Here is a 14,589-nt window from a genome sequence, read left to right on the forward strand (position 1 = left end):
CTGCGCCGCCTTCACAATTAAAGCCCCACCCACCGAAAAAATCACTTCATCAATAAAACTGATTGATGAAAACATTATTTACTGCTGAACAGAGACGGGCAGATTAGCCAGAAAGAGAGTAGCACCACTTCAACTTATTCTTTCTCAAGCAAAAGTAAAATGTAGCAAGAAATAACTCGATTAAGAGTAAAAACAGTGTTTAGTAAAAGTTTACTCAAGTACTGAGATCAAATATCGATCATTTAATATTTAAAACTTACATTATCAGACGAAAGAAAATATAAAGTTAAGTGGAAAATTTGGTATTTAAAGACAAAAATGACAAAATCAAAGGAAGGCAACAGAACATTTTCTCCAAATCAGTTTCTTTCTATATTAAACTTTCATGCCGTTTGTAGAGAATCCACAAATTTTATTCAAGAGTAAAAATACTTCATAATGAAATTACTGAGGTAAAAGTTAAAATACTCCTCATAGTACATTTTTCAAAGAGTTGTACAAGTAAATGTAGTTGAGTTACAGTAACTAATTACCTAATTCTGGTGTTAAATATATTGAAAAATTAACATTATTAACGTTGTAATAATCAAAAATACAAATTGAAGTGAAGTAATGTGTTTATATGTACAGTATATTATAGTAAATAATCAAAGATTATGGGATGTTTACTAATATTCAAATATATATATATATATATATATATATATATATATATATATATATATATATATATATATATAAATTTAAAAATATATATACATTTTGAACATTCAATGTGCCATATCTTCTTATTCAGAAAATAAATGTTATTATAAACTTTTTGACTAGAAAATTACTAATAAAATGACATAAATTAATAAATAAATCAGAGACAGTAGCTGTAGGGTTACACAAAATATACATATTTTAAAAAAATAAAGTAAAAAATAGTTGAAACTGATTTTAAAAACTATTAATACCTAAGATAATCACTAGAGAATCAAATAGACATTTATTGAGGTTCACATTTAAATCAGAACTTATTTAAAGAGTTCAGTTGTATTTAGTTCAATTTAGTTTATTATTATTATTATTATTGTCTTTTTTGTAGCTGATTTTTTCTATTATCATTTTCTTTTTTACGTTTTTGGTATCAGTTCTCTCTTATTTTGAAAATGCAGACGGATGTGATGCTGTGTCTTTATGACACTTTTTATTGTTTTGTTTTTGTCTGAATGTGCTCTGTCCCCTCCTGTCCGCCAGGTGTCGCTGTGATTCTCGCAGGGGCGTTCTGGCTGCTGGGCTCCGTCCTCCTGACCCGGTAGTGGCGTACCTGCCGGTGACCAGAGGACTCCAACATGGCCTGGCGGAGCTGCTCAGTCCTCTGCAGACTGACCGGAGGAGACCCGTTCCTGTGCTCCGTGAGAGGAGGGAGGTCAGTCAGCTCCCTGCAGCCGGAGGGAAAGCAGCCGGTCCCGGCCAGCGCCTCAGAGAGCTCAGCTGGGTGGAGTTAGCATCTGTTAGCATGAGTTAGCATGAAGCACGTTCAGATCCAGCTTATTGGGTTAATAACAAAGTTAGCTGCTGCTGCTGGCTGCTGCTTGTTTGACTCAGTTTTTCAGTTAATTTATTTAAATTAAAACATTTCGTTTATAAGTTACTGAAACATATAAAATGAAAATGCAAATCAAAGTGATGGTAAGGCCTTATTTCATATTAAAATGTTTTTGATAACGAAAATATTTCATTTACTTCCTGAGTAACAGTTAGCATTAGCATTAACAGTTCTTCCAATTCCTCTAGACTTGCTAATTATTGCAATGCTTATCGATTATAATTAATCGAATTTTATTTCTCCTTCATGACGTCAACAGCCACCATAACAGTTGAGTATTTTTTCTTGCTGGCAGAACTTGCATAAAAATATAATTTCCTACTATTTACCACAGTCTGTTATTCAATCCATAGGTCAGTTCCAGTATAAAGCAGTGGAAACAAAATAACAACATTAATAAAAAAAAACACTGGGGTGGGGGATATGGACTTAAAGTTTTATTGTGATATTTTGTGGTACTATTGTGATAATGTTAAAAGTGTCAATAAGAACTATTTATTACTTATAGGTAACTGAACAGTCAACGTCCCATGAACACAAACACTTCTACTGAAAAACAAACCAATGTGTAACACGCTTCTTTATGACACCAGCATCATGAAAAAGTTTGATTTATGTAAATAAAATGCACACAGTAACTGCATTTAATCACATTTTCACATTTTTTGGATATTTATTGATACTCAATTATTGAACAAACAGTAGATATTATAAAGTAAAATAAACAATCCTGACAGTTTTATCGTTTTTTAAAAATCACTGATTGGAATTTATCATAACGATAAATCAGAATTATTGTAAGAATTTTATTACTATGAAGGACAACTGATACGATAAAAGTCTGCCCCTAAAGTACACATTTAAAATTACATATAAAACAAATTGAAAACCAATTAACAGCATTTGGTTTAATTTTTTTTATCCCGGTGCTTTTAGCATATTGGGGCCGATGCCTGGAGAGCAGAGCATTGCCTCGCGAAGCAACGTCAACTCAGTGTTTATCGTTCGGCACGGAGTAAGTCAACATGCCGGCGATGCCACACAGCATTGTTGCTAACCTTAGCATTGTTGCTAACCTTAGCATTGTTGCTAACCTTAGCATTGTTGCTAACCTTAGCATTGTTGCTAACCTTAGCATTGTTGCTAATTGTCAGCACCAGTCGCCCTGATTGGGTCAGATCAGAACACTGGTTCCCTTAAATTCAGAAATGTTCTAGTTTTTTCTTTTATCCTGGAGAACGTTTATATTTTAAAATGTAAACTACATTATAAAATATAAAAAGTATTATTACAATTAATTAAAAGAAGAAATTGAATAAGTGGGGGAAAAAATAAAAGACTAAACTTTTTAAAAATTAAATAAAAACTTAAATGCTAAAGTAAACAAAAGTCTAAAAAGTAAACAATTGAAGCCAAATAAATCTGTGTCCTTCCTGCAGCCTGACAGGTTCATCCCGTCAGGCTGCAGTGTGATTGGCTCCCTGTGGTTCCCTGTGTGTCCACCAGGTGGCCGGGCGGCTTCCAGCAGCGCCGCGGCTTCAAGAAAGCGTCCAGAACGCCGGAACCAAAACAGCCGGAACCAAAACAGCCGGAGGGTCCGGTGTTGCAGAACCAGGCCCCGGTGCCCCCGCGGGCCCCGGCGCCCCCGCGGGCCTTCGGCCGCCTCGTCAGGCCCTTCCTCTTCACCGTGGGGGTAGGTGGAGCCTGATGACCTCATCAGTGATGTCACAGGTCGCTCTAACTCCCGGTCAGTTCTCAGGCAGCTCCTTCGGCGTGGCGGCCATCTGGCAGTACGAGTCACTCAAGTCCCGAGTCCAGAGCTACTTCGAGGAGCTGCAAGCTGATTGGCTGGAGAAGCTGCGGCCTCAGAAACGAGGAAATGTCCGCAAGGAGGTGAGCGGATCGGGTCGGTCCGATCGGGTCGGTCTGAATCGACCTGGGAACCTGCTGATTGGCTGCTACTGTTTCAGATCAACCAATGGTGGAACAGCCTGACAGAGGGCCAGAAAACAGTGGCAGGTGAGTCCAGGTAGATCTGCAGCAGGTAGATCTGCAGGTCGGCCATCATGTTCTGACAGGAACGGTCCAGAAACAGGCGTGGGAGGGGCAACGTTTACAGAAAACATTCATGGAGAAATTTAATCAAGGATTAAATCCAAGAGACATGAGAAGAAATTAAAACTCGTCAGAAACCTGGATTAAGCAGATGATCCTGGATTAAATCTGGAATCAACTGGAGACAAATCTGGGATTAAATCTGGAATCAAATCTGGGATTAGACGTAGATTAAAACCAGAATAAAAAGATTTTACTCTAGTTTTAGGTTGTGGTGTCTGGAGCTCAGAGATCGGACCAGAACCGTTTCCTCCTGGCCGGTTCTGGAGCAGAACTCGGGTCGGGTCCAATCCGACTCAGAGACGCTTCATTTAATCCAGACTTCCTCCTCCTCCTCTTCCTCAGGGATCATCGTTGCCAACGTCTTGGTGTTCTGTGCCTGGCCGCTGGTGCCGCTGCCCATCATGCTCCGCTACTTCACCTCCAACCCCGCCTCCTGTGAGTCAGTCCTCTGGGCCAACTGCTGATCAGATTATCGATTATTGAAACAGTCGTTAGCTAGTTTAGTTATTGATAAATTATTAACTGGAGCATAAAGAGTTTAATCAGCTGAAACACAGTCAGAGCAGCAGCAGCAGTCAGTGACGCAGCGTGTCCCCTCAGCGGCCCAGTGTGTCCCCATGCTGCTGTCCACCTTCAGCCACATGTCCCCGTTCCACCTGGCGGCCAACATGTACGTCCTGTGGAGTTTCTCCAGCAGCGCCGTCTCCATGTTGGGCAGGGAACAGTTCCTGGCCGTCTACCTGTCCGCCGCCGTCACCTCCTCCTTCTCCAGCTACCTGTGGAAGACGGCCACAGGACGCTACGGCCCGTCTGTCGGAGCGGTCAGTTCTCTCTGTCTGTCAGTGCAACATGTCCTCCTGTCCAACATGTCCTCCTGTCCAACATGTCCTCCTGTCCTGCAGTCTGGCGCCATCATGGCCGTCCTCGCCCTCGTTTGCACCAAGATGCCTGAAGCCAAACTGGCCATCATCTTCCTGCCCATGTTCACCTTCACCGCCGCCAACGTACGAGGTCCCGCCCACTTCCTGTTGTGGTGCTGACCCGGTTCCGACCCCCCGCCTCACCCTCTGCCCCCCTTTTGTCTGCAGGCCCTGAAGGCCATTGTTGCCATGGATACGGCCGGCCTGCTGTTGGGATGGAGGTTCTTCGACCACGCCGCGCATCTGGGCGGAGCTCTGTTCGGGATGTGAGTTCCTCCAGAAAGAAAGTACACAAAATAAAATTCAACCTTTGGGAATTTTCTGAGTTTCAAAAGTTAAACCATTTTTGACTTTTGAAACTCATAAATTTCCATGTTTTTCTGTGATTAATCTCAAGATTTTGCAGGGTTTTTTCTAGCAAATTTTCCAGAAAATGTCTGAGAGTTTTTTGGGTAAACTTCCTCCGTTCTTCCTGTCCGATGGTTCTGTAGGCGTCGTGTTGTTTTTGGCCTGTAGTTCCCAGTCTGACCTGAAGGAGGCAGCGCTGTGGGCTCATGGTCTGACCTGCCTCTCTCTCTCCTCAGATGGTACATCCTGTTTGGACACGAGTTGATCTGGAAGAACCGCGAGCCGTTCGTCAAGCTGTGGCACGACCTGCGGACCCGGAGCGGTGGCGGGCCCGGTGGGCCCGGCGGCGCCGTCTAGGGACCACAACCGGGACTGGACTGTAGAATCATGTAAAGTTGTATAAATGTACAGCCAGAGCTCCACATCGGGAACCTGTGGGTCCGTCTTCTGGGTTCAGACCGATCAGAACCGCTGCTGGTCGGGTTCTGATCCGGTATTTCTTCAACCGGATGACGTCTGACTCGGCTAAACAGAAACTCCAGGTTCTGATGTTTTTTAGAAAAAAGTCAGATTTCTAGTTTTCTTTGTTTGTAGAACTGAAGAAGAGTCAACCAATGAGAGGAGGCGGAGGAGCAGCGATCTGATTGGCCGGAGCTCCGTGTGCGGACTCATTGTTTATCTCTGTCAAATAAATGTATACGATGTCACTGCGCCCTCTGGTGGGCTCTTTATGAACAAAAGAAACCTTTATTTTGTAATAACTACATTGTTTATTAGCTAAAGCTGTTATCAGACTGATGGGACTGTATCACTAATTTATAACATATTTACTCACATCTGATTATTGAACACACACATATTTATTTGTTTATTTTTATCACAAAATGCGATTTAATCATAATTATATTTATTTTTTGCTTTCTTTCAACCATACACTATTTTTATGACCATAATGAAATACAAAAAGAAATAAAAAATTAGTTGATCATTCTTTTTAGGACAGATCGTAGAGTGACGTTTATATCCGTGCTCTTATTTTGAAGTTTGGCCCTACTAACAAGACTCAACAAATAACCAAACTGAAATAATGAGTGAAAGTTTGTTCCAAAGAATCTCTTCCTAAAGCGCTGAAGTTACAGGAAGATGTGTAATGACAGATTTAGACCAGTTGGGGGCGACATTCTGGGACGTTACTGAGACATAGCTGGTATCAAGGTGGATGAATTTAGCGTTAGCTTCCACTAACTACCATGTTGGTGTAGCGCTCTAGCATTAGCTTCTACCATGTTGGTGTACTGCTTTAGCACTAGCATCAGCTAGTGTTGGTATTGTGCTTTAGCGCTAGCTAAACTAATGTTTATGATTGTTGCTGTAGGGTTAATGTGGCTAACTGCACAGCTAACGTGTTAGTGATTTCCATCACCGGTAAAATGGAGTCTCCTCTGACTGAACTGTAAAAGCTTCTGGTTGGGTTGCCTGGTTTAAACCGTTAGAGGAATGTTGCTGAGTGCTGGAGGATCAACCAGCAACTGTTTTCTGTTTCAATACTGAACTCAGCAGGCGGTTTGGCGTGATGAAGCAGGCGTGCAAACATGGAGCCAGTTTGATCAACAGGAGTCTGAAGTCCACCAACCGTCAGAAACCAGAGGAACATTTCTTCTCTCCAATCTGCTGCTGCAAAGCTTCAGTCAGAAAGACAAAAACTGTCAGAACAATAAATTCATTCTGTCTGGTTTTAATTTGGTTCTCAGGGAATCAAAAAATGAGCGAATAAAACTTATCGATGGTGCTGAAGTTGGAAAAGAAGCCAAGACGGTCTTGACTCTGTTAGAACCTTCAGAACTGCAGCAGAACCTCTATAGAGCTGAAACCAGAGGTCAGCGTGGGAGCTGCTGGTGGTGAAACTGGGAGTCGATACTGGTGTGTGTGTTCAGCCTTTCCCAGAGTTCATCGACCTCCAGCAGACCTCGATCAAGCCGGGTTTCTACAGAGAAGCTTCAGATCCGGCCGCGGCGCCGCAAAGCAACAGAAAACCTTCATCTGCCCTGAAATCTGAGCAGAAGGTAAGAAACAACCCGGCACCGCTTTGGTCGGCTCAACAGAACCTTTATAGGGTTGGAGTAAAGACGGATGTGTTGCATTCATGACCCATTTTCGAGTGAAGACCAAAAGCTCAGGCGGTTTCAGGACAAACCTTCGCTGTTCAGTTTTCTCTCCCACCATCAGATTTAAAAAGTCAACTTTACCTGCTGTTCTCGTCTTTTGAGAGATTTTCAAGCGTCTGTTAGTAGTTGTGTTTTTATGTCCTGTCATGTTATTTATTGTACTTACTGTATTTACTGTTGGGCATAACGTTGGGGTCATTAGACATACGTTGACCTAGAAAGATCATCAGGTCTGAACTTGTTCCTACTGCCATGGAGAGAGTTAATCTGAAACTGAGAGTAAACAGTTAAAAGTCAGAGGACTCCAAACGTTCACTAAACCGACGTAGCGGCTCTGTCCAAAACCGGGTAAAGAGGCAGGCAGAGCGGTGTTTCAACCGGCAACCCACCAGTTACAGGACATTGCAAAGCATTGTTGATCTGATGGAGCTTTCCAGATGAACTCACTCAAAGTTTTACTGACTTTGACTGGGCCATGATTGGGTTGCCTGTACAAACCGCTGCTGAGTCGTCGTGTCCTTGGGCAAAACAATCCACCTACTGGAACCTCTGGCGCCGGTGTATGGCAGCCTCCACCATCAGGGTGTGAATGGATGAATGTTGGGTAAAAGTGTTTGGAGTCCTCTGTACTTGATAAAGCAATACACAAGTACAAACCTTAAAGGCGATAGCATCCTAACTTTAACAGCTTTTAAGGTAAAGGCATAGAGGACCAACAACGCCACCCTGAGGAACCCCAGAAACCAACATCTGCAGAGGAAGACCATAGCTGCTGAGTCCCTGCAGTCCCTTCATTGTCCAGGTGTGTCTCTGTGTGGACAGCATGGGGGTGTGTCTCCAGGTTCTGGGTCTGGTTCTGGGCGTTGTGTCTTGGTGTCTGCAGTCCAGCTCTACGTCCTCTCACACTTGGAAGGTGCGTAGCCAGGCAGAGACGGTCACCACCAGCTCGTGGCAGTTTGAAGGCCTGTGGATGAGCTGTGCCGCCACGGCGCTCGGGTCCGTCCAGTGCAGCAGGTTCAAGACGGTCCTGGGCCTCGACTGTGAGTAAACCTGAGCTTTCTATGATCTAAAATCCTCCAAAATGTTGTAGAATCGAGTTCAGGGGACCATCAGAAGGAGAATCATCCTAAAACACGCTGATGTTCTGAAACTCCTGGCGCTCTCTGATGGCGGATGGAGTGTCAGAGCGCTCACTTTGAGATCCTCCTGTCTGTGTCTGCAGCTCATCTGCAGGCCTGTAGAGCTCTGATGATCTTGTCCCTGATCCTCGGTCTCGTCTCCATCATTGTCTCCATTCTCGGACTCAAATGCACGAAGATCGGCCGGATGGCGGAGCAGGTCAAGGAGCATGTCGCCCTGAGCGGAGGCGTCTTGTTTATCCTCTCTGGTACAGAAACCCTGCAGGAAGTCTGGAGGACCAGAGGTCCAGATCAGTCTGTCAGACCAGAGTTCTGGACCGGTACTGCTGGCTTTACATTGCTCTGTTTCATCCTTCAGGCATCTTCACCCTGACGGCGGTCTCCTGGTACGCCGCCAGAGTCATCAACGAGTTCTATGACCCGTTTCACGCCGGACTGAAGTCAGTGACCTGGAGACTGACTTCAGTCAGTCACACACACTTCCTGAGTGTGTGTTTGTGTGTGTGTCTCTGTAACTCTGTGTGTGTGCTGCAGGTTTGAGATGGGTACTGGTCTGTACCTGGGCTGGGCGTCCTCTGGTCTGTCCATACTGGGAGGATCACTGCTGTGCTGCAGCTGCAGGCGGAGCGCCTACACACCCACTCCGAGGTAAACACCAGCAGACTGCAGCACTGCGTTGTGTCCAGTTGGGGGCACTGTGACAAGCTTAGTAGGCTGTTTCTGACCTCTGACCTCTGGCCTCTGCAGGCAGTTCTCCTACCACTCCAGCTCCAGTGGCGGTCAGAACATCTACAAAGCGGCTCCGGCCTCAGAGAGCAGCAGCTCCAAAGCGTACGTCTGATCCTGGCAGCTGCCCGCGACCTGATGAGCCGCCACCAGAACCCCGTCTGAACCCAGTTTTAACCCGGCCTGAACCCCATCTGAACCCAGTTTAAACCCTTCAGGCCCGGAGTCCCGCAGGCTTTTCACCGTCCAACAGCTTCAGAACTCTATAAAGTTCTGCAGAAGCCCGTTTATGACTCAATCATTCAGACAACAGAACATGTAACACAACCCAAGGAACATGATGTTGAACTGTTTGTCCACCAGGTGTCGCCAAAGAGATGCAATAGCACAGTTAGTTTAGCAGATTAAAACATTAAAGCAGCTCGTTTATTTATTCTAAAAATAAAAATTTAGCAATTTGTTTTTTATAATTTCACTCGTTAAATTTTCTCGTTTCTCTCTTTAATCTTGAATGTGTGTAGTTCAGTCTTTTCGCCACCAGATGGCAGCAGATAATTACGTCTGATTCTGAATCTTAACGGGAACTCCGGTCTGATTATGGATTTATGTCTGTCTCTGTTGGCCCTGAATGTTTTTATTGGTTTGTTTTATATGAATGATAAATAAAATCAAATGAAAAGCAGAAATGCGTGTGGATCATCCGTCTCTGTTGCCTCTGAACTTCCTTTGTGGTTTAAAATGTCCTCTCTCTCCTCTGGGTGGTTTATTAGAGCAGAACATTTCAGCAGCATGGCAGGTCAAAGTGCACCTCACCGCTGTCTTCCTGTCCTTATAAAACTAAAACTTCATCTGTCTGTTGAAGTGACTAAAACTTTTTGTTTGTTATAAGCGGCAAACTGATTTGGGGAAGAAATCTGGTCCAGTCAAAGTAAACGCACGGTTCCCGGTCTGCACAGAGATTCTTGTAAGTTTCTGTTTGGTGTAAAATTTATCAACAAGAAATCAATTTACATTTTCTTTACTCCGTACTGTTCATCAGACGGCAGAAACGCTCTCAGACATCCTGTGACACTGTGGTGCGTTCATGTCCGCTAATGTTCTAACAGTGGAGCTAATTTTTTGTTTAGCTCTTTTTGTAACTTTGAAAACATTTAACACACTTCGGTTCAACAAAATTATTTTTTACAGATACTAAAGCGAGTAACAATTTACTTATTTTGCAAACTTTCATATGATTAAAGTTTGATATCTGTGTTTAAGTTTTGGTTATCGACTGTTATATTCATGCTTTTATTCTGAAGGGTATTTAAGCAGCAGTTCCGTTTCCTCACGTTTTACCACAGAATATCTGAGGGCTTTAGAAAACATGTAGATTATGATGTGATAATTAAGATGGAGCTTGAGGGTTGAGATCTTTTAAAGTTAGTAATAACTTGTAGTTAGCGTGTTAGCATTAGCTCCTGCTATGTTTTTAGCGTTAGTAGAACCAACGTTTCTGACTGTTTTAGGGTTTAGCTAGCGGTTCTCCCCACTGCTGGGACTGAGTCTGTCCTCTTGGTGATAAAGTTCATGTGAACAAGCAGGACGGTCAGAATCAACAGTTTCAGAGCAACCAGACGAAGTAAAACAGCTTTTAAGGGACAACAGAAAGCTGCTGGTTCTGTCCCGGTTCTGGTTCCGTCTGTTCCTTCAGGTTTTAGCTGCAGGACAGAGGTCCAGTCGGCTGGAGGCCCCAAAAATCTCTCATCACATTTTAATGGAGGGAAATCTTATCCCGCCGCTCCCTGAAGGAACGCCAGGAGGAAAGGAGTGTGTTGTTATTCCAGCAGTATATCACACGGAAACAGGAACATTAATTCAGCTGCTAACTGCCATAAGTTATCCAGCTGGAGCAGCACATCCCAGCAGGATCTCAGTTAATATTCTGAATAGTGTGGCAGGCATTTATATTAAAACTTCAACACAGATGTGGAACTTTATTCAACTGAAAGTTTACAAAACAGCCCAGAAAATTAATTTAGGGGAAGCTAAGGACGCTAAATGCTTTCAAAGTTAGCAAAAGCGCTAAATGGAAAAATTAGCTCTACCATTATTGGATTAGCAGAAGTGTTCCCACTGTGTTCCCACTGTGTTCTCACTGTGTTCTCACTGTGTTCCCACTGTGTTCCCACTATGTTCCCACTGTGTTCTCACTGTAAATACCGTTTTTATTTTATTTTAGTCCCTCCAGAAGCTCTGCCATCTGAGGTCAGAAAGAAGAAACCGTCTCAACTCACCTCAATGAATCAGCTAACTGGAGCCGAGGATAATTAGGTAACCAATGGTGTAATGAGTGTGTGTGTGTGTGTGTGTGTGTGTGGGTGTGTGTGTGTGTGTGTGTGCGTGGGTGTGTGTGTGTGAGTGTGTGTGTGTGAGGGGGTGTGTGTGTGTGTGTGTGTGAAAGCTCCTGGGACAGGAAAGGGAAGAGATGACCATTTCCTGCTGCAGCAAGAAAATAAAACAAACAGGAAACAAGGAGCAGAGCTCACAGGGAGCAGAACCAGGAGAGGAGGCTTTGGACCGACGGAGCTGCAGAACCAGGAGAACCCAGTGGAAGAAGCTGAAGGATCTTGAGAAACTCAGCAGGATCTGGTGTTCTGCGGCGGTTGAGGAAGAAACCGGGTTTGGATCCTGTAGGAACATCAAGGGGAACCAGAGAGGAACCAGAACCAGAGATGTCCTCCACCTGACTGGATTTCTCTTAGTGAAAAGGTAAGAACCGCAGCTTCGGGCCAGGTTGTGTGGTTCTGTTTGGTTCTGACAGTGAGATCCATGAAAAGTGGGTTTAAACCAGCAGAACCAGAACCTGCAGCTACTGGACATGCTGAACCCGGCTGCTGGCGGCTCAGAACCAGCAGGATCCTCCTAATAAACGTCTGTTGGGTTTATCCGTATCGTTGCTATAGCAACACATTATGCTCAATGTTCCCAAAATTAAATCAAATATGGAGGAATATTAAATTCTGAAGTCAAAATGAAGCTGATTATTCTGTCGATATGAAGCTTTAAAGGTTTTTAACAAGAAACACATTTCAGCTGAAAATGTAGGTATTTTTATTTTTCCGTGTTTTATGTGTTATATTTTACAGTGATGATAATGTTTGTTGTTTATAAAGTTTCTTTGATCTTCCTGCCCATCAGATAGATGAGAAATTATTGGTAAAAACTCACCTGGATAAACGAAACAAACAAAAGAAACAAACGAAAATCCTCTGATGGGGCGATAGAGAGAACGACACCAACGGGACGGGGTCACGGAGGGGTCATGACGGGGTCATGGAGACAGGCTGCTAACGGCTCATCATGACTTCATCAGAGAACTGAAAGCAGAGGATAGTTTTCACCTCTTTTCAGATTCTGCTGGGTTTTTAAAAACCCATTTTAAATTCTGATCCGGGTTCAGAAAACCCACCCAGACCCGTCTGGTCTGTGGAAATATTCGCCTCTCAGCCTTTCAACCCGTTCCTCCTCTGCAGCAGCTAGTGGCTAGCGGCTAACGGGTCTTTGGCATCGCTGTGGATGAACTTTGACCCTCTCTGCTTTACTGAGTTGATTTCATTCAGACACATTTGAAGGTTTCCCAGCAGGTTAAAGGTCGTTCCACAGGATGACTAGACTTAAATCCAGACTTTGACTAGGCCACTCCAAACCTTCAAGCGGACTTGCTGGTGTGTTTTGGTTCTGCTGGAGAGGCGTCCAGGCCGGCCCAGAGCATCATACTGCCACCACCACGGCGGTGGCTAGCTAAGAGGTTAGCTAAAAGCACTCATCATAAAGATTAGCTCTGCTAACTCGCTTCACCAACATAGCATATAGCTAAAGCTAATGCTAGGGCGCTAACATCAATTCAAATTATATCTACCCTTGAAAGACTTTAACCCTCAAGCAGCAGATTAATTTTTATATCATCATTTTACATGTTTTTTTTATAACCTACATAAAATGTTTATATCTTGTATTTTGCTCCTGCTTGTTTCTTGTTTTAAATAAAAAGCATAAACATCTAAATACTTGAAGAATTCATAAGTTTATCACCAAAACTTCAAACTTTATCAGTTATCAAACTTTATCCAGCTGAATTTTCACAAATCAGCCGAGATAATTAGAATTTATCCTGAAGTATTAAATTGAGGGACGCTAAGCACGCTAAATGAAAAATTAGCTTCTCTGTTAGCGGATTAGCAGAAGCTAGTTCACTGCTGGTCGTTATGAGTTTTAACTTCCAGACGTTTGCTAACGTCTCATCAGAACTTCATGACGGGTTTTCTGGAGAAGGTGAGTCGGGCCTTTGTGTTCTGTTGGGTCGGCTCTGGTTCTGGCCGGTTTTCTCTCTTCCTTGCTGCTGAATCATGACAGCGGGTTTGTCTTTCTGCAGGATCACATTCAGCAGATGTTCTGTTTGTTTCTGGATCCTTATTTCCGTCCCAATCTGGCAACCAGCTAAAGTCCTGTGAAAATGTCCAGACCATAAAAGATGATATTTTCTTTATTGGCTCCTTGGTTTTCCAGTCTGCCAGCTGGAATACTGGTTTATGGCGACTGGGATCCGGTCAGCTGTTGGACTCTGGACAGAACTTTAATTTCTCCTTGAGGAGATTTAAAATGTGCCGATCGGAGCCTGCAGACGTTGAGTCGTTGTGTTTTTTGTGGAGCTGCAGAGATGTTTGGCTGTAGTGACTCATCGGTTCTTCTATCTCCTCTGAGCAGAGCTCTGCTGCGTTTCCTCCTTTCCTCACCAGTTTTCCTTCAGACACGGAGAGTCGGAGGAAACCGACCTCGTTTCAGACGCTTTCCTTCCTTGCTGGCAGGTAGAGGAATCTTCTGCTGACGCATTTATGGCTCAGTTTTCTTCTGATCTAAAAACAAACCTCCTTCCTTCTCAATCTGCTGGACATTTTTCAACTAGTGACCAAATGAATCCAGGAATAGTTGTTAATAGCAGAAACCCTTTTTTCATGAAGAGTTGATGTTCAAACTTTCGATTCTTCCCTGTTGTGAAACCAGGATGAACCAACGACCAGAGCAAAAGAAAAGCAGCTCTCAGCCCTTTGACTGTAACAACTTCTCCTTTTGTGACCGACTGACCCGATTCAATCCACAAAAACACCTTTTAATAAATTTGAACCACTGACTCAGCAGGACAGCTTTCCTCTTTCAGCAGCAGTTTGACTTCAGACGCCTTCAGAGTTTAACCTGAAATCTGACCAGAGCTGCTCTGTTTGACTTCTTTTAGCTGATTTTCAAGATGCACATTAAAATGATATGATATCTTTCATTTTTAAAATACAATCGTTTACACAAAGCTCCTCCAAGAAAACAGAAATCTGTAGAAAGGGTTAAAACTTTGTGTTCCTCAGGGCTGCGTGTCAGGAACACTGTTCTTAGACTGATGTGGAAATCACTTTAGAAGCAGATTTATTCATAATGACGGGTTTTATTTAGCTGAAACAGAACCTGAGTCTGTTGATGTTCATAAACAGCAGAATCAGTTTAACCCTTCGCTGCCTGGAAGAAGAAGACCTCTGACCTTTGACCTTTCT

General features: G+C 43.5%; 3 protein-coding genes across 4 annotated transcripts in view; all 3 read left to right on the top strand.

Annotated features, from left to right (window-relative positions):
• Positions 1–1,269: 1,269 nt before the first annotated feature.
• parlb (presenilin associated, rhomboid-like b) lies at positions 1,270–5,977 on the top strand. 2 transcript variants are annotated; one of them, XM_032544893.1, is made up of 9 exons: positions 1,270–1,414; positions 3,101–3,287; positions 3,347–3,487; positions 3,565–3,613; positions 4,055–4,147; positions 4,313–4,533; positions 4,615–4,716; positions 4,801–4,898; positions 5,217–5,977. In XM_032544893.1, exons 1-9 carry the CDS (start codon positions 1,338–1,340, stop codon positions 5,335–5,337), a joined length of 1,089 nt encoding a protein of 362 aa, XP_032400784.1. In that variant the 5' UTR covers positions 1,270–1,337; the 3' UTR covers positions 5,338–5,977. The 2 variants fall into 2 exon arrangements, with proteins under 2 accessions (XP_032400784.1, XP_032400785.1); XM_032544894.1 differs by having other exon boundaries at positions 4,316–4,533.
• Positions 5,978–6,337: 360 nt separating this feature from the next.
• LOC116707582 (claudin-1-like) lies at positions 6,338–9,690 on the top strand. Its single transcript, XM_032544991.1, has 6 exons — positions 6,338–7,043; positions 7,842–8,185; positions 8,368–8,532; positions 8,643–8,724; positions 8,819–8,932; positions 9,032–9,690. The coding sequence occupies exons 2-6, from the start codon at positions 7,969–7,971 to the stop codon at positions 9,123–9,125; spliced, it is 672 nt and encodes a 223-aa protein (XP_032400882.1). The 5' UTR covers positions 6,338–7,043; positions 7,842–7,968; the 3' UTR covers positions 9,126–9,690.
• A 1,760-nt stretch (positions 9,691–11,450) lies between these two features.
• The window catches only part of exoc3l2b (exocyst complex component 3-like 2b), a 37,364-nt gene continuing 34,225 nt past the window's right edge, over positions 11,451–14,589 (top strand). Inside the window, exon 1 of the mRNA XM_032590942.1 lies at positions 11,451–11,761. Coding sequence (XP_032446833.1) covers positions 11,478–11,761 — 284 coding nt within the window. The 5' untranslated portion in view covers positions 11,451–11,477. The remainder of the gene's footprint in view (positions 11,762–14,589) is intronic.

This window comes from Xiphophorus hellerii, chromosome 18, assembly GCF_003331165.1.
Source record: "Xiphophorus hellerii strain 12219 chromosome 18, Xiphophorus_hellerii-4.1, whole genome shotgun sequence".
Lineage (NCBI taxonomy): Eukaryota > Metazoa > Chordata > Actinopteri > Cyprinodontiformes > Poeciliidae > Xiphophorus > Xiphophorus hellerii.